Source organism: Pristis pectinata, chromosome 4, assembly GCF_009764475.1.
Source record: "Pristis pectinata isolate sPriPec2 chromosome 4, sPriPec2.1.pri, whole genome shotgun sequence".
NCBI lineage: Eukaryota > Metazoa > Chordata > Chondrichthyes > Rhinopristiformes > Pristidae > Pristis > Pristis pectinata.
Window position 1 is genome coordinate 68,865,299 of NC_067408.1, and position 24,688 is coordinate 68,889,986.

General features: G+C 40.6%; 1 protein-coding gene across 1 annotated transcript in view; it reads right to left on the reverse strand.

Annotated features, from left to right (window-relative positions):
- sh3kbp1 (SH3-domain kinase binding protein 1) overlaps positions 1-24,688 on the reverse strand; it is a 172,501-nt gene that overhangs the window by 58,818 nt on the left and 88,995 nt on the right. The window contains exons 5-6 of the mRNA XM_052013549.1: positions 5,248-5,377; positions 3,368-3,564 (exon numbers count right to left, since the gene is read on the reverse strand). Coding sequence (XP_051869509.1) covers positions 3,368-3,564; positions 5,248-5,377 — 327 coding nt within the window. The remainder of the gene's footprint in view (positions 1-3,367; positions 3,565-5,247; positions 5,378-24,688) is intronic.

Here is a 24,688-nt window from a genome sequence, read left to right on the forward strand (position 1 = left end):
TTGAAACATAAATACAAGTACTAATTGATCAAAACAATAAAAGAATGAAAACATTAGAAATGAACAGAACAATCAGCATTTGGATAAAAGATAGTTTAAGCAAAACTCTTGACAAAGTTTCTCAAATATTCTCTGAGCTATCTTTTCTCTCATCTCAAAAGAAAGAAAATTTATATAGTGTGTTTCATGTTCTTAGGGCACCTCAAAAATCTTTGCAGCAAACAACTCAAGAATCATTTGAGTTAATTAGTTCAATGACGTCGATTCGAGGACAAGTGTTAGTGCAGCGTAATCATTTTTTTTATTTCCTCATGAGATGTGGGTGTTGTTGGCAAGCCCATTGAGATGGTGCTGGTGAACCACTTTCTTAATCTGCTGCAGTCTGTCTGGTTAAGATATTCACACTATGCTACCAAGAAGGGAATTTCAGGAGTTTAAAACTCATCATGGGGATTTTCTCCCATGGACTCCTATACTGCCTAGCACTAAATTTATTATGCACTCTTTTGAAGATTTCTACACCAGAGAAAGTTTCTCTCCATTTACCTTCCAGAATCATTTAATCATGTTAAGTACTCTTTAGATCATTCAACAGTCTGAACTGAAGGGAATTGACAACAGGTTTATGCAGCTTGCTCTCACAATTTAACCCTGGTGAATTTGTGCTGCATCTCCCCAAAAGGCAATATATTCTCCAAGTTCAACTCTAAAACTTGTACTCTAGATGAGTCTGATCAAGTCCTTATAAAACTTAAGTTCTTCTGCTGCACCTGAATTCTAATTCTACTTTGATGAAGTCCAAAAATCCATGAGAATTTTTGATTACATTTTATACTTGAAAACTACCTTTGGTGATTTAAGGAATCCAAAATTTTTTGTTCATGTTGTTACAGATTAAGTTACTATTGGTGAATGTCCCTTTAAGACATAGCACAGTAGTGAGTGAGTGTGTGTGTGGCGTGATGACGACAGCAGGAGATAAGGATGTGATGACGTTTTGGAGCAGACAGTCAGAGTTAGTCAGAGGAGACAGAGTTAGTCAGATGAGGGAGGGAGGGAGGGAGGGAGGGAGGGAGGGAGGGAGGGAGGGAGGGAGGGAGGGGGGGGAGAGAGAGAGAGAGAGAGAGAGAGAGAGAGAGAGAGAGAGAGAGAGAGAGAGAGAGAGAGGCAGAATCAGAGAGAGAGGGGGGGGCAGAGAGAGAGGGGGGGCAGAGAGAGGGGGGGCAGAGAGAGGGGGGGCAGAGAGAGGGGGGGCAGAGAGAGGGGGGGCAGAGAGAGGGGGGGCAGAGAGAGGGGGGGCAGAGAGAGGGGGGCAGAGAGAGGGGGGCAGAGAGGGGGAGCAGGGGGAGAGAGAGGGGGGCAGAGAGAGAAAGAGGGGGGGGCAGAGAGAGAAAGAGGGGGGGGCAGAGAGAGAAAGAGGGGGGGCAGAGAGAGAAAGAGGGGGGGCAGAGAGAGAAAGAGGGGGGGGCAGAGAGAGAAAGAGGGGGGGCAGAGAGAGAAAGAGGGGGGGCAGAGAGAGAAAGAGGGGGGGCAGAGAGAGAAAGAGGGGGGGGCAGAGAGAGAAAGAGGGGGGGGCAGAGAGAGAAAGAGGGGGGGGCAGAGAGAGAAAGAGGGGGGGCAGAGAGAGAAAGAGGGGGGGCAGAGAGAGAAAGAGGGGGGGGCAGAGAGAGAAAGAGGGGGGGGCAGAGAGAGAAAGGGGGGGGGCAGAGAGAGAAAGGGGGGGGGCAGAGAGAGAAAGAGGGGGGGCAGAGAGAGAAAGAGGGGGCAGAGAGAGAGAGGGGGCAGAGAGAGAGAGAGGGGGCAGAGAGAGAGAGAGGGGCAGAGACAGACAGAGGGAGAGAGAGACAGACAGAGGGAGAGAGAGACAGACAGAGGGAGAGAGAGACAGAAAGACAGAGAGACACACACACGAGTCTGCTGGTCTCTGTATTGATGGATGAAAAACAATAACTGTGTCTGTCACTGCAATCCACGTATGAATTTTTGGAATAATCCAGTGGAGTCCACTTTGTCATTAGCCTGTAGAAGGAAACAGGTATTTGTGTGGACGGCCACATCTCGATGCCTTTCGGGGTGGCAGATACTTCGAAATAAAGGAATGGAGATCATCAGTGACTGAGGTGTCGTATGAGTTCCAAAGTGGAACATTTGGATTTCGTAATTACTCTCTATATTTCCTCTTCAGTCAACGGTGGTTTTGCAGAAGCCTTTGCTCACGTTTCACCTTACAGCTTGCTGAACTGAACTTTGAGAACTATTCCTGAACTTGGAGTTTGGGAACTTGCCACACACACACTCCAAGTTTAGTTTTTGGGGTTAATATTTAAGACCTAACATTTTTACTTTTATTTTTTCTTATTATCATAAGTAGTTATTAATAATAGTTTTTAACACTTATACATGACTCGGTGTGTTTCTTTTGTTGCTGGTACGTGACAATGTACAGTTCCTACTCTCTCACCATTATAAAATATTCCGATCTGCCCTTCTACATCTAAAGTGGATGAACTTCCCATCACCAGCCAGAGTTTTGTTTACTTGCTTAGTCTATTTTTTGCTGTGTAACTCCCTGTAGCCAGCCGTACGACCCTCTGCTTCCTACTTTAGTGTTGTCTGTAAACCAGGATAATCTACTCTCCAATTTCACATGCACCTATTTTTCCCAAAAATCCTTCAAATTTAGTTAAGCGTCTTCCGAAAGCTCTTAACAACAACATTCAGAGACATCTACCAACACTTTTAATTCCGAAGAAAAATTCATCTGGGTACTCAAAATGTAAACTGCATTTCATAGACATACTGACTCTCTAATCATCTATTATCTGCTCAGTCACACCCTCTCAAATGACATAATGACTTTGCCACACCTGATGGTATGCTAACATATCCAATTACCTGTTTTCACAGTACTCACACTCCCTATCCTACCTTTTAAAAATAAACATGTCAATACATTTGAACCTTTAAAAGACACAATTCCATAACCTAGAAGGTCTTGGAAAAATTACAAAGAATGGATCTGTTTTTTGCCCTCCAGCTTCTTCTGATACCCTACAGTGGAAATCAATAGATCTGAAGATTCATCCACCTAAAGTCACAGCTCCTCAAATCATATTGACTTATTGCTAGGTTCTTTTTACCACTGGTATTTTGTCCCCTTTCTCAACTGTGACAACAATAAAAAAGAACATTTGCAAAAAACACTTGATATTTTCTGAACTTTTGAACAGGGAGGTCCACCTGACTCAAGCACAACTTCGACTGTCACAGAAATAAGCTTTTACAGAAAGTAACAGTTTCTAACCTGGCATTGAATTCAATTACAATATGTAGCTTTGTTAAAGAACATAGGAAATGGAGGTTTTACCTTATCAATACCATCAAGCTCAATTTCCATGGATCTTGGTCTTAGTTTGATAGGTTTGTCCTTAAAAATGTCTCCAAAGCCAAATCCTTTTATCTTTTTTGGCTGAATTTCTGTTGCTATCGCACCATTTGATCCATCCGTCTTTCCACTAGTTGTATCCATAACATCCTGTTCAGGACTTCCTCGGTCCTTAACATCTTAAAACAAAACAAATTGCAAAAATGCGGGAAAATGAATACCGAAAGGCTCATTGGTGCTCAGATAAAAGCATACAAGCCTACATGCTGAATCTAATTTTTTCATTATGCAACATAGTCATTTTGGGTAAGCATCATTTCTGATTGGAACAAGAACTTCACTTCCTCCACAACCTATTAAACAGTAGCACACACCACATCAAAGTCCTACCCCTAATGGTCTACCTCCCCTGAAGAGTGCATCCTGATCATTGTTGAAGCAACCATTAGAGTCAATGGGTGGCAACAGAACTTAGACCAGTGAAGATGACAGAATGCACATTTCTAATTCTCCTCCTCACTTCCATACCATCACTCACACCTCCACCACCACCACTGTTCACCATCCACTACTCAGCCTCCGTAACCCTACCCATACACTTCAGTCTTGCAAACTGCCAAAAACAAATCCAGACACTGGCTGAACAATGATGTAGCAAAGATAAAGCCATACAATCAATTGATGTGCCATTTGCAGTCTGAAGGTCAGATACATACACTACAGAGGTTAAGCAAGGGGCAGGTGGTGAGCAACCAAACATGAATGACCTACAGGTAGGCTAGAAGAAAAGGAGAGTGCCAGCTCCCTGGAGGCTCAGGTCACAGCAAGGAAAACTCAGATGAGGACCTCATTGGGGAAGCTCACACTAGAAAACCAGTTGCATTTCATTTACGGGATGCAGGCATCACTGGTCAGGCCAGCATTTGTTACCCATTCTTAAGTATCCTCAAGAAAGTGATGATTAACCACTGATTAGTAGAGTTAATTCACAGGAATGAGAAACTTTGCAATATACATTATTTCCACTCCAGAACCAAGGGCACTCAAATTTCAGTCACCGAGCAGCAGCACGCAGGCAACACTGGCGCATGAGGATATACACAGACACAACTCCAAATCACTATCAACAACATTATTACTGAAGCCTATAGAAAAATGGGCCTTGCACTAACAACTGCAAAAAACAAATCTTCGAACAAAGGAGTTGCTTCAGTCCACTAGTCTGTCCCAGCCATCCGGGGGGGGGGGGGGGGGGGGGGGGGGGGTGGGGGGCCAGACTATTACTGCTCTTGCTGGCATACCACAGTCCAAAGTCACACTTTCTAAATCCAGACATACTAGAAGTATTCCTCCAAGGACATATACTGCCTCCTCCACTTAAAGTCAGCAGCCTCTACCTGCCATTGTACAGAACTACAGCAGTGCACCATGACAAACAAAGGCATGTCAAAGATGGGCACCAATGGGTGATCATTTAATATCTACATAAGAAAATTGCTTCCTGAAGACTTGTGTTGGAAGGAATCACTCTCCGGGGATCCATCTCTCCCTCATCTCTCTACCCTAACCCCCAACGCCCCAACCCATTTCCCTCTCCTCCTCCTCCTCCTCCTCCAAATTCTAGTATCCTGCTCTGTCTTTGTCTCATTGTCAGTCATGCTGCATTGCTAAGGAAATAGTAATCAAAGCATAATGGATAGGAGCAAGAGGCTTTGGTCAAAGAGTTCCTTTCTTCCATCACACAATTCAGCAAAGTCACCTCCCATTCTTCTGAAATGCAGAGAATGAATGTTGGTCTAATTGAGTCTCTCCTCGTATGACAAACCCAGCAACCCACAAATTCCCTCTGCAAGTAAACATACCTGCTTTTGATGTGGTATCTTCTTGAGTGTTGACCACTTCCTCTGGTTCTTCTGGAAGCTCCTTGATGAAATTCGAGGGAAACATTCCAGTTTTGCCATTGAGGATACCTTCCCACCAACCTTCCTCAACCTTAGATAAAACACACACAATACATCGCCAAATGTAATATTTAAAAAAAGATGGAAGATTTTCTTTAAAATAAGAAGGATAAATTGAGCTAACAGGCCTTAAAACTCATAGCTAATTAGTTATGATACATCCATCCATGGAGGGATTGCTTACCAAAATTACATAAATAAAAGTACAAGGATTAGAATCCAGCCATGCATTAAAAAGAACATTAAGCTTCTCCAACAGAATCAACCATTAAAATTAGTGTAAAAAAAATTCAGCCGTAATCCCAGTCAGAGAATGGTATCACCTTTATTTGACATGTACCCAACGGCATTTGTTCAGAATGGATTAAAAAAATATTTTTTATTGAAATTGTGTGTCCAATATCACGTAAATAGTTAACATGTCAGAAAAATACTAAGGCAGGAATGAAAATAGAGGCAGAAAAGTTGTCGCTTACAGACAAGCCAAGTTCACAGATGCACAGTAATTTGATCTTTATTCCCCATGGCTCAGGGGAACATGGAAACAAGAATGGAAAATGGATTACTCTGGAGCTCTTAATTTTCTTGGGATAATTTTGTTTTTGAATTGATGTTAAAAAGCTGTGCTGCTATATACGATAAGCAGAAAGAAACAGGATTTCTTTGGGAGCAAATGAACTTCAAGATTTCATGCCTCAGATAGGGAGATAGGAAAGATTACATTTTTTGTGGCAATCCAAAACATGATATATTGATTGTTGATCAATCTTAGATCCTCATATTTTATCATGACATAGAAGGCAACTAGTTCAAGTTATACTTTACTGTCATTCACCCATATGCTTTAAAAAACACGTGGAGGAACAAAATGTCGTATCCCCCAGACTCACACAACAGAGGACATACATAGAACAGAGGACATACAATAAATGCAGACAAAAAATTGTGCAAGTACAAATAGTGCAAAAAACGGTATATACAGAATACAAAATTAGTGCAGGGTTAGTGCAAAACCGAGTTGGAAGAAGGAAATACAGAACTCAGTATGTTGCACTAAATGTATAAACATGTTCAGCAGCAGCCAAAGTTCTTATACGCCGTTGTGCAAACTAGGGCTTTTGATGCGGCATTTGTCTGAAACTGCTTCCAGGGTATTCAGGAGCCTGACAGCCTGAGGGGAAAAAAAGCTGTTGTACAGTCTAGTAGTTCTGGCCTGGATGCTCCGATACTCAGCCCATTGAGTCTATGACAGATCTCAGAACAACCCCATCAATCCCATTCCCCCCACTAATTTCCCTGCAGCCTATCCCTCTCACATGCCCATTAGCACCCTCCAAACCCCCAATTCTCCCACCACCAACCTGCACTGCAGAAGCCAACGCAATAACAGGGAGAATGTGCAAACTCCACTGAGTCAACACAAGAGGTCATAGTCAAACTCAGGTCACAGTGCAGCTATGAGACGGCCCCACTATCCGCAGTGCCATGTGGGATTTCATCAAACATCTTGCTAAAATTCACATAGACCACATCAAATGTGCAATCAACATGAAACCTCATTACCACTTCATAAAATTCAATCCAGTTACTCATACACCTTCCCATCAACAAATCCATGCTAACAGCCCTACACACTCCTCCTAATTCATTGTTGTCCTTCACAATTTTTTTCTGATAATTTACCTGCCACCTATTTTTGCCTGCCTAATCCATTTATCCCTTATCTCATTTTTTTTTAAAACAGTACCATTTTAGCAGTCTTTAGGTCTTCTGGCATTAAGCCTTTAACCAAAGAACAATGGAAAATGATGGTCAGAGCTTCTACCATTTCTGTTCCTTCTTCACTTAACACTGAAGGACACACTTTATCCAGCTGGGTGAGTTTACCACTTTTAATTATGCTCAACCCTTTAACATTTCCTCTTCTTTGTTTATCATTTATAATATTTCAGACTTTCTCCTCAACTGCAATGCCTGAATCATCATCATCTTTTGTGAAGAGGTACACAAAGTATTCATTTAAAATAATTTCTTCTGCCACCAGGCGTAGGTTATCTTTGTATCTGCTAATAAGCTCCACATTTTCATTTATCTTCTTTCCCTTTAAATAATTTTGAAACATTATTGTTTTTTTTCAAGAATTATCTTTTTTGCCTTTCATTTTGAAGTTGCACTGCAATTTCTACACTTCTTTGGATTTTCTGCATTGTTCAACTTTCAGTATTGCTCATTAGTGTAAACTTCTCTTTTCTTAGTTTATTCTACCCCGTACACTCTTTTACATTCAGTGAACTGATGTGCAACTTTTCCTCTGGTTAGCTGGTACCTATGAGGTCCTTTTCCCCCATGTGCCTGGTATCGCACTATATACAGATCCTGCCTCCATCTAGCCAGTTAGTTTAGTTCAGTGTCAATATCTATTTTAGGCTGCCTAATCCATTTATCCCTTTCTCATTTTTATTTAAACAGTACCACTTTAGCAGTTTTTAGGTCTTCTGGCATTATGCCTTTAACCAAAGTTGGGAATGTAAAATTTATTGAGGTGTGCCTTCATCTTATTTGCCCTGCACCAGTTTTGTTGAGGAAACATACTTTCTCTGAATACTCAAAGGTCCTCTTTGAATGCTCCATCTGATCTGTAACTATTTCTCATCCACTTTTGTTAAATCACATCTCAGCCACATAAAATTGGCCTTAATCCAATTGGGAACTCCATATCATTTTCCAAAACTATGCTCTCTAAATTATAACTACCTCCAAAATGATTTTCTGCCACTTCTTCTTCCAATTGCAGAGCATCATTCTCTAAAATTAAATCCAGAAACACCCTAATTGTCCATTTACACATACATATAAAAAAAAGTTTGAATACATTTTTAGCCTTCTGTGTGCTCTGCCCCCTTCACGTTAATATGTCACATATAACATCAGGAACTTAAAAGCCCTACTCTTACCACTTCTTTGAATCCATACTCACATCCGCCTATACCCTTTCAATATCACTTCCTTCCAGGTCAGCCACTGGAATGACCTATGGCTGGCCTACTCCACTCATTGATACACATGACTCCAGCAAAGCCTTTACTCTTTCCCTTCATAATCATTACCTTTGTATGCATTCATATTTAGTAATTTAAGAATATATTGTGCACAAACTATTTAGCCAATGAGCACCAAGTCTGATTAGAGCACTTTAAAATACCATCAGGCCCGTCTTCTCTTCAAAACCACCCACTAATACAGGATCTTATAAGAATGCGAAGATACACATCGGCTTTCTTAACTCAGTATCTGTCACCTCCTTAAAATCCTTCTCCCTATACATTCCACCAAAAAGGTCCTGTGGACTTTTACGATCAACATTAAAACCATTTGACCAGCTACTCTCCAAACTGCTTCTCAAATTTATCCTCTTCCATCATGATTAATCTCTCAACTCCAAACTCTACCTTCCATCCTAGTAATGTACCGAATACGTCTTTACTTTCTCCACCAACAGCTCTGCTTTCTGCCTGCTCATCTTACCCACTAGGCTCACTATCTCTTCTGACTGCAAACCCTTGTTAGCCAACCTGACAGCCATGCTGAAGGGCATCAAAAATAGTCCTTTCCAAAGGTACTTTTACTTTCAAATCTGCAATCATAAAATACATTCGTATTTAGCCTCTATGCTTGTAAACTCCTGGCCTAATGCATCTTTTCTCTGCAAAATCTTTGGAGAAATTATTATTAAGGCTGTTGATACCAGTGATTAAAGAAAATTGTGAGTCAATCCCAATGTTAATTGTACTGTTAAACAATACTAAAAACAGTATTTTTAATGGTCTGATGGAAAATGCTCTGAATTTTGATGTCTAAAGATTCAACTTAAAATTCTAATCCTTGTGTTTAAATCCCTCCATGAACTATCCCCTCCTCCAGGACTACAACCTTCAGATTTATGCATTCCTCTAATGGAGCATCCGCGATTTCCTTTGTCCAACCATTGGCGACTGTATAGTTCATTACTATACAAGTTGGTTGCACACACTGCTAAGCTTATACATTAAGAATTTCTTTTGGATAGCGTAATGGAAAAGACAAGGAACCCAGGGAGGCATTTAAGAAAGGTTATGCATTTGTCAATCACACACTGTCATTTTTGGAATCTGTGCTGAACTCATTCCTGCATCTCTATTTGAATACCTTGAACCAGGTTTCTCCACCAACCACTGCCCCCAAGTATCACAATGTCACTATAAGTCTCTGTAGTAACAGCCAAAGTATGTTATTCCCTCCTTGTCCTCTCTGCAGCTTCTAGCATGGTCAACCAACCTTATTACAGTCATCCAGCTCTGTGAGATTGCCTTTACATTGTGTCTTGGGAAGGAATGGAACAATATATTAGAAAGCCTTCCACAAAGAGGGAGAGGGAAATCACCAATAAAAAAAAATTAAACCTCAGCTGTTCAAATCAAGAGGCAACAAATTTAATCAGGCTGTACTCTGGATTTACACTACCAGTGGGCCCAATACAGTTACTACCAGCAGTACTTAAAGCTAGTCTGCATCACTTAGGGGAAGGTATGATGATTCAACTGGGAGTAACAAACAATGCAACAAGAGTAATGATGGGAGAGAATGTACCAAGATCTTTAAATGCTGTACTGGAGGCCTTGATAGAGGAGAAATATCCTATACCCCCAGGGAAGAGGGAAGCCCTAGAAACATATATTCAAAAAGGCACTAGTAAGAGGCATCAGAAATTTATCATTGATACAAGAACATTGATACAATGTGGAAAGAAATTTGACAATCTCACGGCAGTGGTCAAAGTCCATGAATAAGTCTTCAAATGCCACAAATGCACCCTGACTTCAGCGGTTGTTCATCAAACCATCGCTCATCTATCAAAAATTTATACCATTTGTTGCAAGCTTCAAACTTCTACCTCACTGCTAACACAGACAGAGAGCTATTCACACATGGCACCCACATAGGCTGCAGCTCACCATCACATTTCCTTCCTGCAGCAGAAGGCATTGCATGATCAGAGAAAGCAAGAAGTAACGGATGGAATAGTGCCCCGCTTGCATATTTTAAATCCAGTGAAGGAGTTGGTGTAAGCCGTTAGAGAAAGAGCCAATGCTGAGACCTTGATCTCTGGCAGGGATCGAGACATTAAAGTGGGTGGGTCATGAATGCTTAATTGTAATCGCCCCTCGTCCCATAATGTCTTTTGACAAAGAAGCTGCATCAAAGCAAATTTTTTCTTTTACCATTCTGCATACCCTACAGTAACCTACATGCACCCAATAAATACATCCTTCCCAGACAATGGAAGAACAAGGTGAATTCTTCGCAGAATTTTATAGTTGCCACTACCAGCTCAGATATTACAGTGCAGCTAAGTTAGAGGACTAGACATTGTGCTGACACGACTCTCTGCTGAGAGCCCATCTCCCTCTTCTACTAGTGTGTCTTTCTCTGGGTGGCCTCTACACTGTTTCCCAGTCATGCTTGGTTCCAAGAGGAAGCTTCACTGGTGCATCCATATCTCAGGGAAAAATGTGCAGTAACCTTTAAATCTTGCTGGATACCAAGCTCTGCAAACTACCATTACAGAGGTGCCTCTGTACTAACTTCTTCACCGATTTGACATCCAATAATCCATATTAAAAGCATGTACTTGCTGTTGGTTCCATGTTAGAACCTTAAGTGGCCTCATCATGATCTGAGCCCTAGTGTGGCCCCAAGTATTATTGGGAGATGGAAAAGAAAACCAACAAGTTACCAACTCCAATAGCCTTTTCCAGCTACCAAGTCCAGGTGAACCACAGTTCAATTATATCATAATATTCATCCCAGGGGGTGCAGCTTCTATAACTGCTGACCTCTGGTCCCCTTTAGCCCACATGCTGCTGCCCCAGTCATGCATGTCTTCATCTAATATTCTCCTATCCAACCTGACGTTTTCTGCAAAATTCAGCTCAATCAAACCTATGCTGCCTGTTTGCAATGATATACCAAGTCCCACTTAACCATCACCAAGTCCTTGACAATTTATAATGACTCACATCACTTTACAGCACCAATTTAAAATTCTCAACCATCTGTCATGGTCGCACATGGTGGAGTCCATAACCCCACTAGCCACAATACTACCACTACACCTGCTCTCCTCCCAAGTCTACCTATTATTTCTCCTGGTGCTTTTGCTTCATCATGGTGACCATCTCACCAAGCTCTGGAATTTATTCCTTAAATCCCTTTGCTTCTCCAATTCTCTTCCACTCAGGCATTTAAATTTCAACACTTTCGGAGGGGTACTTTAAATAAGTATGCACAAGTGCTTAATGGTTATTAGAGGGCTAGGGGTTGTCCCTCCTGGTGTACACCTTTGCTTCCTTATAGAACATAGAACATTACAGCATAGTACAGGCCCTTCAGCCCACAATGTTGTGCCGACGTTTTATCCTGCTCTAAGATGTATCTAACCCTTCCCTCCCACATAGCTCCCCTACAGCAACCAAGTCCAACCCTTAATTGCAATAAATAAGCTGGATAACACAGAAATAATGCCTCCCTTCCCATCTGATACTGGAAATAAGTATTTTGGGGAGTACAATATCAACTTTTGAATGCAAATGTAACAAAGCACAGCATGATTTATGCAATGTGTACTTTAGAAGATAGTTTTTTTCTAAAAAAAAGCTTTTTCAAATCATTAAGAGGAAAGAAAATCTAATCTCCAGAAAACAAATTTTTCTACAGGAAGGGTATTCAGATTCAGCTTCACTGGCAACATATTTATAAAGAATCCTATTTTAACATGTCCATAATGTATTTTATAGATCCTACTTAAACCTACCTCTAACAAAAATGGTGTACAACCCTCTCTCTTTGGCTCAGTCCTTCTAATTTTTCTCCTTTACAATTTATCTTTGTGAATCACCAAGGGGTGTTTCTCTTCAATAAAACAGACTATATAAATAGATTATTGCCCACTGCATCCTTGCCCAAACCATCTCAGGCAATGACTTCTAGGTGCTGCTCTCTGCTTACCTGGTGCTGCATTTCTCTTCACTCTTTACTATTCTGTTACAATGAATCATTTGACAACGGCATCTCTGGCAATAACATAATTATCTAAAATCCCATCATCTTTGCACATTCTTTTAAAGTCACCTACAAAACCTTTCTGGGGTCACCACCCCCATTGTGCCAATCAATTTCTTCCTTATTGCCAACCTTTATGTTAAGAAATTCTTTATGCAATAAATTCAAGTTGTTACTGAAATCTCAATTCCTATCCATGAGCAAATCTACCAGAGGGCCAAACCACAGTAATGCTTGTATGCTTATATCAACAGGAACATTTGAATAGAAGCTTTCAGTTTGTAGTCTAGATTGGAATCTACTTCATGCTAAAAATAACCTATCGACCTTCAAGTAAAAAGGAAATAGAGGATAAAAACAAAACTTCCAGTTAGATAGCAAATTATCCCAACACTTTATAGTCAACCAATTAGTTTTGAAGTGCAGCACCAACGCAACGTATGATAGCCAGAAAAAAGTAACAGCTTAAACATATTATGTGAAAAAGTGACACTTTTTTGACAAGGGCGTACTACAGCAATAAACTTCCTTTGCAATGCTTAGGTTTTTTTATATGTTGACTTTACATTAAGTTTGTGGAGGAGGTGAGAAAACTAAATAGTGGGCAAAAACATTTGGCTATGACATATTGTGAAAGTATAAGTTAACTACCATTATCAAAGATGGTGCACTGAATATTATATAGTATGTAATAAACTGTTTGTCTTGCATATAAAAGGTTCAGATTAGTACAAAGCAACAACACTTTACAGGCCTCTCTTTAATTTTTGATCATGGGGCCCTGTCAGCCAATCAAGCTACTTTACAGATTAATTGTACTATCAGTTCAAATTACAAGAAACAGGACAATAGTCTTCAATGGGGCAGGCATGGTAGTGCAGCGGTTAGCGTAATGCTATTACAGCACCAGCAACCCAGGTTCAATTCCGGCCCCTGTCAGTAAGGAGTTTGTACGTTCTACCCGTGTCTGCGTGGGTTTCCTCCAGGTGCTCCGAGTTCCTCCCACATTGCAAAAAGTATATAGGTTACAGAGTTGTGGGCATGCTATGTTGGCGCCGGAAGCATGGCGATACTTGTGGGCTGCCCCCAGAACACTCTAAGCAAAAGATGCATTTCACTGTGTATTTCAATGTACATGTGACTAATAAAGATATCTTAATTGCAAAAGTTTATTCTACAGAGAATATTTGCTTGCCAACCAGTGCAGTTTGCCTAGTTAGGCCAAGTATTTATAATATGGCAGGGACACAAAAGTGTAATGAAACTGCAGGAGCACCTGTCAAGGAGCGAAAAACCATTTAGGACAAAGCAATCAGTTTCAGTGGTGACCCTACCATTGGACTTAATATAAAGGTACAAATCTACAGGGTGCATTACAGCAACCATAGACATTTCAAGAGCATCTCTGTCCCCTGCAAACTGAGCCACTGACCAGGACAAGAATGTCAAAGTATCAGGAGAAAATCATAACCTCCAAGTGTCAATTCACACACTCATGCTGATACGGTAAAATAACCTTTTCTGCAATGCTCCTGTACTAAATCCTTATCCAAAATCATTACAGACACACAAATCACTTGAAGTTCAAGTGGGCAACTCACCACCATCTTGTCATGGAAACTGGTTATAGACAATAAAAGGTCTACCTACATTACCAAATTCAAAAATAAATTTTGCATAAATTAATGATGGAGATGGAAAGTGAAACAGTTCAAACCAAAACTAGGGTCCTAAATGCAAACATAAGAAACTACAAAGTCAAAGTCAAAATGTCAGTTTATTGTCACATGCACAAGTACATGTATGCACAGGTGCAACAAAAGCATAGGCACATAGCATCAGATACACAACACTTACAAGGGAAATATAAATTAAACAACACTTACAAGGGAAATATATATTAAACAAAGTATATTCAAATTTTAAGTCAATACAAAAGCATTGGAATTGAAATAGGAGCTTAACTGAACAGCATGACAGTGGATAGGCAACGGCCAACATTTAAGGAATGAATGCAAGAGCTGCATCTGTTATACATTGCTTTCTGGCACAAAAACACAAAGGGAAAAATCAATCCAACTGTAGCTAACAATGGTTGTTAGGATAGTATTAGATACACAGAAGTATTATATAAAGTTGCCAGAAATAAAGTAGCAGGCTTAAGGATTGGGAACAGTTTAGAATTCAGCAAAAAATAAAAAGAGGTCAAGAGACCAATTAGCAGAGCAAAAATACTGCATGAGATTAAATTTGCAAGGAAGATAAAAGCCAACTGTAAAAGCTTCTATAGATATGCAAAAATACGAAGATTATTGTAAATAAGATGGAGGGCATGTTGCAAAGAGAATATTAGCAATCTGCAGCAGGACAGAGGTTGAGTGACTAGGCAAAAACTTGGTAAATGGAGTTTATTGTGGGAAAGTGGAGACCAATTCACCAGGGGTATTAAAAAAGGAAGAGGATACATTTTTGAAAGATCATGAATTGCAGGCTATGGGGAACAGCAGGGGAGATGAGGACTGGGACAGATCTGTCATGATCATATCAAATGGCAGGCAGGCATGAAAGGCCAAATGGCCTACTGCTGTTTCTACTTTCTTGTGTTCTTATGAAGTGAAGTTAAATGCAGGCCCCTTACAATCAGAAATGGAAGAATTTATAATGGGGAACAAAATAATGGCAGAGTAATTAAACAAATACTTTGGTTCTACTTGCACAGAAAATAACAGAAGTAGTTTCCCGGAATTACCAGGGCACCAAGAATCTAATGAAAAGAAAGAATTAAAGAAAATTAGTATTAGTCAAAAAAAAGTGTGGGAGAAATTAATAGGACTGATAATCTGCATCCCAGAGTACTAAAAGGGGTAGCCAGAGATAATCTGTAAAATTTTGGAAGAAGAAGCCAGTGTATGGGAACAGTTCCTGCAGATCAGTGGAGTTACATTTGCCGTCCTCTGTTTGAAAAAGGAGAAAAAGAAAGAGGAACTACTGAGTGGTTAGCTCAACATCAGTAATGGGGAAGATGCTAAAGTCTATTACAAATAATCTTATAACAGGATACAATAAATATCAGTGGGGTTAGACAAAGTCCACATGGATTCATATTTGACAAAGCTGCTGGTGTCTTTCTTTGAGGATGGGACTGATAGATAAGGAGAACAAGTGAATGTGGTGCATTTAGATATTCAAAAGGCCTTTGATAAAATCCCACTTAAGATACTTGTGTGTGCAATTGAAGTACATGGGATTGAGAGTAATACACATGCATAGATTAAAAATTTTGTTGACAGACAGGAAACAGAGAAGTGATAAATGGTTTTAATCAGGATGACAGACAATGACCAGTGGGATACCACAGGGATCAGTAGCTGAGCCCTAGCTATCAAGAGGATAGATCAATGGTTTACATGGGGGAACTGAATGTAATATTTCAAAGTTAGCCACAACATAAAAACTAGGTGGAGTGCAAATTGCAAAGAGGATAAAAAGAGGTTTCGACACAATTTAAGCAAGTGAGTAGGAAAATACATGGTGGATGCAATTGTGAATTATCCACTTTGGCAGAGTATAATTTAAATAATGAGACACAAGGAAATATTGATGTATAAAGGGATGAGTGTTTTTGTGTACCTATCAATGAAACCAAACATGCAGGTGCAACAGGCAGGTAAGGAGGTAAATGGTACATTGTAATTCATTGCAAGAGGTTTTCGGTACAGAAGGTTGTCTTACTACAATTATCCAGAGACTTGGCGAGTGCACACCAAGATTGTACATATTGGCATTTCTACCTAGGAATTGATATACTTGCCTCAGAGGGAATGCAACGAAGGATCACCAGATGAATTCCTCAGATGGTAGGACTGCCATACGAGGAAAGATTGGATCAACTATGCTTCCCTTCATTTGAATTTAGAAGAATGAAAGGAAATCTTATTGGTATGTACGAAATTGCAACAGGGCTCAAAAGGACAAATGATATTTCTTCTGGCTAGGATGTCTACAACCAAAGGTCACAGACTCAGGTTATGGGGCAAGATATTTAGGACAGAGTTGAGCAGAAATTTCTTCTGAATCTGTGGAATTGTCCACCACAAAGGGTGTGGAGCCAAGTGGCTGAATTTATTTGAGGAGAAAAATTTCCAGATGCAAAGGTATCAAAAGACATGGGAATAGAGCGGCAATGTAGTATTGAAATAGAGGTTCACCCTTGATCATACTGAATGGGAGAGCAGTTCAAAAAGCCCAAAGACCTACTCCTGCAATTCTCCATTTTATAGGTAGAAAGTCTTTTGAATCTACAGAAGAAAATATATTAAGCAATTAATTTTATAGCTACACTGAAACAAATAACATTACTCACTAAAATATCTGCAACTTATTTTAGTATTAGTGATCATTGGTTTGAAAGATCAATAAAACACGGGTCAACTTCAGGAAAGATGAAAGTGAGTAGAGGGTGAAAAGGCTAGGGAGAGAAAAGATATCCTGGACATACGTCAACAGAATGCTAAGGAAGTACTGCATTGAAATGGACACTGCCCTTTCAGTGAGATGGTAACAACCTAGTGTGGGTTGTTGTGCAAGATCACAAAGCACTGTTCACCCTGCATCCTGGCTACTGTTCCTCATTCAACCACTAAATAAGGACAAAATTTTATTTATTTTATTTGTGGAACATTGCTGAATGGAGACTGGCTGCGACATTTGGAGACATTGATCACACTTCAAGAGTAATTCATTGCAATTAAAGCATTCCAAGGCTCTACATACATTCAATGTAATCTCATAAATCAAAGTCAAGTTTATTGTCATATGCACAAGTATATGTACGCACAGGTGCAATTAAAAACTTTCTTGTAGCAGCATCACCACAGGCACACAGTATCAGATAAGCAGCATTCACGAGAAAAACATAAATTAAATATAAATTATACACAATTTTTTTTACAAGGAAGAACAAATTAAAACAAAAAAAGACAAAGCCATTGTAGTGGAAAGTGGTCATAGTGTTGCTGTACTGAGGTTATGATTAGGGTTGTGCAGGCTGGTTCAAGAACCGAATGACTGAAGGGAGGTAGCTGTTCTTGAACCTGGTGGTGTGTGACTTCAGGCCTCTGTACCTCTTGCCTGATGACAGCTGCAAGAGGATGGCATGGCCTGGATGGTGGGTATCTTTGATGATAGATGTTGCCTTCTTGCAGCAGTATGTCACAGAGATATTACTGATATTCGAGAGAGATGTGCCTGTGATGTATTTGGGCTGAGTCCACTTCTCTCTGCAGCTTCTTTGGTTCCTGCACATTCGAATTGCCAAATGATGCAACCAGTCAGGATACCTTCAGCAGTATCTTTGTCGAAGTTTGTTAGAATGTTCGGTGATGTGCTGAATCTCCCTAACCCTTTAAGTAAAGATGCTGGTGCACCTTCCTTGTGATTACACCTATGTGCTGGGTCCAGGACAGATCATCCGATACGTTAACACCCAGGAATTTCAAGCTGCTGACCCCCTCCACCACCGATTCACCAATGGAGACCCAACTCCTGCCTCCAGGAATTAAATTTTTGAGTATACTGCTTATACTTAACCAACGTCCAAAAGATATTGTTGTCCAGCTCCTAGTCGAAATTCATGGATGACTTTGAAGGAATTAGGCTATCTTAGAACTATTCAGGCATACATTATTTTTGTGTATGATAAAATATAACCTACATCTAGATTGCAGGTTGCTTCTCCCCCAAAATCAGAGCAATGAATTTTTGTTTGCATTCTAATTAATCTTTGAATTTCGGAAACCAGAGTCTTAAAGCAAAAAATTTCATATTGATGAAACCAACTTAATAAGGGCCAAGTATAGCAAAATAAGTTTCATATAGTTAAATAGTCACTTTGATTTACAAAATCCAGATAATCAAATATTCAATAGAATAATCTTAAAGCAAAACTTCCATAGGCTCCAGGCTTGCTGGGAGAAAAATCTTACACATATAGGTCCTCTCCAAGTTACAACAGGTTTCCATTCCTGTAAACGGTTCATAACCTGAACAGTTTGCAAGTCAGAAACGTGGCCGCAAATCAAGTTCCACACAACAGAAGATGCCTGCAGCCCTGAAGCAGCCAGCAAATCCACCCAACTGGTCTCCCAAACACTCCTTTGTATGCAGGTAAGCCATTGTTAGTTTCATTAGTGACCACCATAACAGCGAATAAAAGGGAGGCAGAATCTAACGGATTTTGAGAAGGGCTGCTTTGAGGTGGAATTGCTGTTGATAGGTTAAAGTGCAGGCTTTGGTGAAACTCGGGCTTCGGCGAGGACGATCAGCAACAAGGTAAAGGCAAGATAAGGGGTTTCCTTTTTCTTAAGTCCACTAGTTTTTTGTTAAAAAGAGTTCATCAAAGTGACAGTTATGTCAGTCAGCGGAGTGGTATTCTCCTGTTAGATGTAGGAGATCAGGGAGCTGTCAAGTGTCTGTGACGACTATGTTTGCAGGAAGAGGGACAGCTGCAGCTCCTATCAGACTGCATGGATCGGCTGGAACAGCAGTTGGACTAACCGAGGAGTATGCAGGAGGCAAAGAGTGTCATAGATAGTAGTTTCAGAGAGGTAGTCACACCAAAAGTTTCAGTCAGATAAATGGGTAACTGCCAGGAGAGACAGACAGGTAGTGCAGGAGTCTCCTGTGGCTATCCCCCTCTCAAACAAGTACACCATTCTGAATGCTGTTAGAGGGGGGAGATAGCCTCTCAGGTGAAAAGAGCAGCAGTAGCTACCGCCAGAACAGTGGCACCATAACTGGCTATGTCGTGAAGCAAGGTAGGGCAAAGTCTAGGTGAGCAATAGTGATAGGGGACACTATTTTCAGGAGCACAGATGGGCACTTCTGTGGATGCAAGCAAGACTCCAAGGTGGTATGTTGCCTCCCTAGTGCCAGGGTCAAGGATGTTTCTGAGCGGGCACAGGATATTCTGAAAAGGGAATGGTGAGTAGCTGGTGGTCATGATCCATATTGGTACCAATGACATAGGCAGGAAGGGAGATGAGATCCTGCAAAGACAATTCAGGGAGTTAAGGAGCAAGTTAAAAAACAAGACTGCCAGGGTTGTAATCTCGGGATTTCTTCTGTGCCATGAACTAGTGAGACAAGAAATAGGAAAATAGTACAGTTAAATACGTGGCTCAAGAGTGGTGCAGGAGAGAAGGTTTCAGGTATATGGATCATTGGACTCTATTCCAGGGCAGGTGGGACTTGTACATGAGAGATGGGTTGCGCCCGAACTGAAGGGGAAACAATATCCTGGCAGAGAGATTTACTTGTGCCACTCGGGAGGGTTTAAACCAGTCTGGCAGGCATATGAGACCCAAAGCAGTACCATAGCAGATGGGAAAGTTAAGGCAAATATAAATGTTAAAGTGAGAAAGTTCAGTAGGCAAGACATGCAGGAGCAAGAGAGGGAGCAAGGAAGGTCTGATAGACGAAACTGCATTTATTTTAATACAAGAAGCCTGACAGGTAAGGCAGAGGAACTCAGGGCATGGATTGGCACTTGGGACTGGGAATAATATTATAGCCATAACAGAAACATGGTTGAGGGAGGGGCAGGACTGGCAGCTCAGTGTTTCAGGGTACAGATGTTGCAGGCATGAAGTGGGGGCGGTGGGGAGTGGAGGAGGAGGGTGATTAGAGAAAACATAATGGCAGTACTTAGGGAGGATATTTTTAGGGAATCATCCAGTGAGGCCACAAAGGTGGAAATTAGAAATGAGAAGGGAGTGATCAATTTGATAGGGTTGCTTTCTAGGCCTCCCAAAACTCCACAGGAATTACAAAAGCAAATTATATAGGGAGATCACAGACAGCTGCAAGAATAATAGGGCTGTAATAGCAGGTGATTTCATCTACCCTCATACTGACTGGGACTACCATAGTGCAAAGGGTTGGTTGGGGCAGAATTTGTTAAATGTGTCCAGGAACGTTTTCTCAAAGAAAATGTTGAAGGCCCCACCACAGCCCCACTGATCCTCCTATTGGGCAACAAGGCAGGGCAAGTGACTGAAATTCAGTGGGGGAGTATTTTGGGACTAATGACCATAATTCTATTAGTTTTTAGATAGTTATGGTAAAAGATAGACCTGGTTCACAAGTTAACATCCTAAATTATGGCAAGGCTAATTTTGAAGGCATTAGACAGAAGCTTGCAAAGGTTGATTGAGAGAGACTGTTAGCAGGTAAAGGGATGTCTGGCAAGTGGGAGGCTTTAAAAAGTGAGATAGGAAGAGTTCAAGGATAACATGTTCCTGTTAGAGGGAAGAGCAAGGCTGGCGGGATTAGTGAACCCTGACTGATGAGGGATATTGAGGCCCTGGTCAGGAGAAAGAAGGCAGCAGATGTCAAGTGGGATCAAGCAAATCCCTCAAGTGTACTCCTACATTTCTGACTCTCAAGAAGGGGATAAGGAGGGCATAAAGAGGACATGAGATAGGATTCTCCTTTATCTTATCTGCCAAAGCTAAGAGACTCTACAAGTATATTAAGAGCAAAAAGGTAACTAGGGAAAGAATAGGTCCTCTTAAAGATCAATGTTCTCATCTATGTGTGGAGCCAGAGGAGGTGGGCAAGGTCTTAAATGAATATTTCTCATCTGTATTTATCATGGAGAAGGTCATGGAGGCTAAGGAATTAAGGGAAATGAATAGTGATGTATTGGAACATATCTACATTACCAAAGAAGAGATGCTGGCAGTGTTAAGGCATATTAAGGTGGATAAATCCCCAGGGACTGTTCAAGTGTATCGTAGGACATTGTGGGAAGCCAGGGAAGAAATTACTGGTGCCCTGGAAGAGATATGTGTATCATCTTTAGCAGTGGGTGAGATACTGGAGGGTAGCTAATGGACTGCCTTTAAGAAGGGCTGCAAGGACAAGCCAGGGAACAATAGGCCAGTGAGCCTAACATCAGTGGTGGGAAACTACCGGAGGGGATTCTAAAAGGACAGGATCTACCAGCACTTGAAAAGGCAAGGACTGATTAGGAATAGTCAGCATGGCTTTGTGCGTGGAAAATTATGTCTCACAAATTTGATTAAGTTTTTTGAAGAGGTGACAAAGAGGATTGACAAGGGCAGAGTGGTAAACATCATCTACATGGAAGACCTTTGACAAGGTCCGCATGGTAGGCTAGTCTGGAAGGTTAGATCACAAGGGATCCAGGGTAAGTTAGCCAATTGGATACAAAATTAGCTTAGTGGAAGGAATCAGAGTGCGGTAGTGGAGGGTTGTGATTCAGATTAGAGGCTTGTGACCAGTGGTGTGTCACAGGGGTCTGTGCTAAATCCACTGTTTGTCATCTATATTAACAATTTGGATGACATTGTTGTTAACATGGTCATTAAGTTTGTGGATGACATCAAAATTGGTGGTGTAGTGAAGAAGGCTATCTAAGATTACAATGGGATCTAGTTGAACTGGGGAAGTAGGCCAAGGAATGGCAAATGGAATTTACTCATTCAAGTGCAAGGTAACAGTAAATGGTAGGGCCCTGGAGAGTGTTGTAGAACAGAGAGATCTAGAGCTACAGCTACTTTCCCTGAACGTGGTGACACAAGTAGACAGGGTGGTGAAGGTGATGTTTGGCACGCTTGCCTTCACCAGTCAGGCATTAAGTATAGGAGCTGGGAATTCATGTTACAGCTGTACAAGTCGTTGGCGAGACTCATACTTGGAGTATTGTGTGCATCTGGTTGCCCAGCTATAGGAAGGATGTTGTTCAGCTGGAAAGGGTGCAGAAAAGATTCACAAGGAGGTTACTGGGACTGAAGGACTTGAATTATAAGGACAGGCTCGATAGGCGGGGGCTTTTATCCCCTGAAGCGTAGGGGGTTGAGCAGTGACCTTATAGAGGTATATAAAAATTATGAGTACATAAAGTGAATAATCACAGTCTTTTCCCAGGGTAGGGGAGTCAAAAACTAAAGGGCAAGATTTAACGCAAGAGGGGAAACATTTAAAAGGAACCCGAGAGGCAACTTTCTCCACGCAGAGGGTGTGGGTATATGGAACGAGCTACCAGGGAAAGCTGTAAAGGCAGTACAATTAATGTTTAAAAGACATTTGAACATGTGGATAGAAAAGGCCTAGAGGGATATGGGGCCAAACACAGTCAAATGGGATGGACGTATTGGGCTGAAGGCCCTTTTCCATGCTGTGCAACTATAACTCCATGACTCTATAAGTCAGGTGTTCATAAGCTGGGGAGGTCCTGTACTTCAAAAATGATTCCAACTTTCACTGAACTAAACTGGCACCCTAACAGACTGTAAACTCGCTTATTCAATTCACTAATACTTCTCATAAATTGGACAGTAAGGTTTAATTCAAAGCCAAAGTTAATTTCCTATTGTGCAACTGCATTTGGTAATAAGGGAAAAGATATTTTTGTACTACTAATTATTCCTTTGGGTTTCTTTGGCACAAATTATATACTTGAATTATGACACAAATAAGCTAGGCAGAAGACATCATGTCCAGCCAAGTACTTTATATGCAAACAGAATAACTATGTTTTATGAACTATGGTGATTTGGAATCCAAAAATTCAAATAAAATTTATGAATTGCATTGAGCAAGCTTGTGTACACCTACTTTTATGATGCGCAAGTCTGAAATCGTAAAACATTAGGCTGGAATTGAAGGCCAGCAGACAGATTCACACGTGCAGTACATGCATCAGTGGTTTTTTTTGTATTTCCACACCTGTGCACTGCAGCACATTAACGTGGAATGAGTGGGATGTCAAGATGCTCACGCTTCTGACCTCCCATTCTCATCTTAGAGTCCCAAGGCCTTCAGTAACAACCTGTGGCATGGGGCCACTTAAGTTTAATATCTGGCTCTTCAGCTTTATGCCAGCCATAGCTGATCATCAAATGCAGGCCAATTCAGTTGAATGAGATCACTGCCCATAATTAAAATGTGACCAAATCTAAGGTTTCCCCCCACTGTTTATGCTTTTAATTATTTAGTCATTGTTCAATTAGATTTTTTTTTAAATAATTTAAATTATTTTGAAGCATCTTTGATTGTGTGGGCTGTCAAACCCTATCAGGGCAGCGCTGTGGCAGGAACTTGAGATGTGACACATGGAAACCCAGTCATCAGCTAGTCACTGCAGTGTCATGGACCAAGGCCTTGAGTTTATTGGCAATGAAATAGTTAAGTGCATCATTCCTTCCCTGGTACTTAGATTTACAGTTCCAAATTCTCAACCAACTCAGCCGGCTTCCAGCAAGAAATAATGCAAAACAAAACAATTCTGGCAGATTTTAATTCTTTTATATGCCTGATACAATAAGACCAATTATAACATCTGCATTATTGCCTTGGATCAGATCAGATCAGAGAATTCCCTATAGAGGTTTTTTCCTGGTTTGTATGGCTAAGTTCCATAATAAGTAGCATACTTACTAACCATGCCATCAAGTGCTTTTAATGGATAAGCATAAGAGTACTATTGTTACAGTTTATGTGCAAAGACAGAAAGCCTCTACATAAAAATAATATTCTGGTATAAAACACAGCACAAGACAAAAAATACCAAGAGGATAAATAACTTTTCCATCTTAATTTTTAATATTATTTTCTTATTCTGTTTACCCCTATACTCCACGAGTCCCCACAAGTTTATGCTCACCAACTGCTGTTTTCAAATGGATGCGAATGTAGATCATGTTAAATCAGAATCTGCTTCTCCCTTCTCTTACAATGATATTGCAGCTCAGTTGAAAGAATAAAAGACACTAATCCAATTCTGCAAATCTACAGCAATGTGTGTTAATCTGGGTTACAAACAATAGAATAGCATATTTAATAGTGACCATGAAACTACAAGATTTGGTTCAAACAAAGCATCTGCTTCACTAATATCCTTCAGGGAAGGAAATCTGCTGACCTTGCACCGTCTGGCCTATAAGTGTGTGTGTACGACCTCCATCCCACTGAAATAGCTTAGCAAGCTGCTCAGTTCAGAAGCAATTTCTTTTTTCCTGGAAATTAGTCACGGCAGATCATTTCCTTCCTCAGAATTAGCAGAATTAGAATTGTTCTACAGTCTAAATACTGAAATTGGAAACATATTGAGTACAGAGAACACAAAATCATCCTTTATGTCATTGTATAAAGATGATCTTTAGATCTTACACTAACCTGAGGACTGCACAAGATTTTATACTTTTAAAAGAGAATAGAT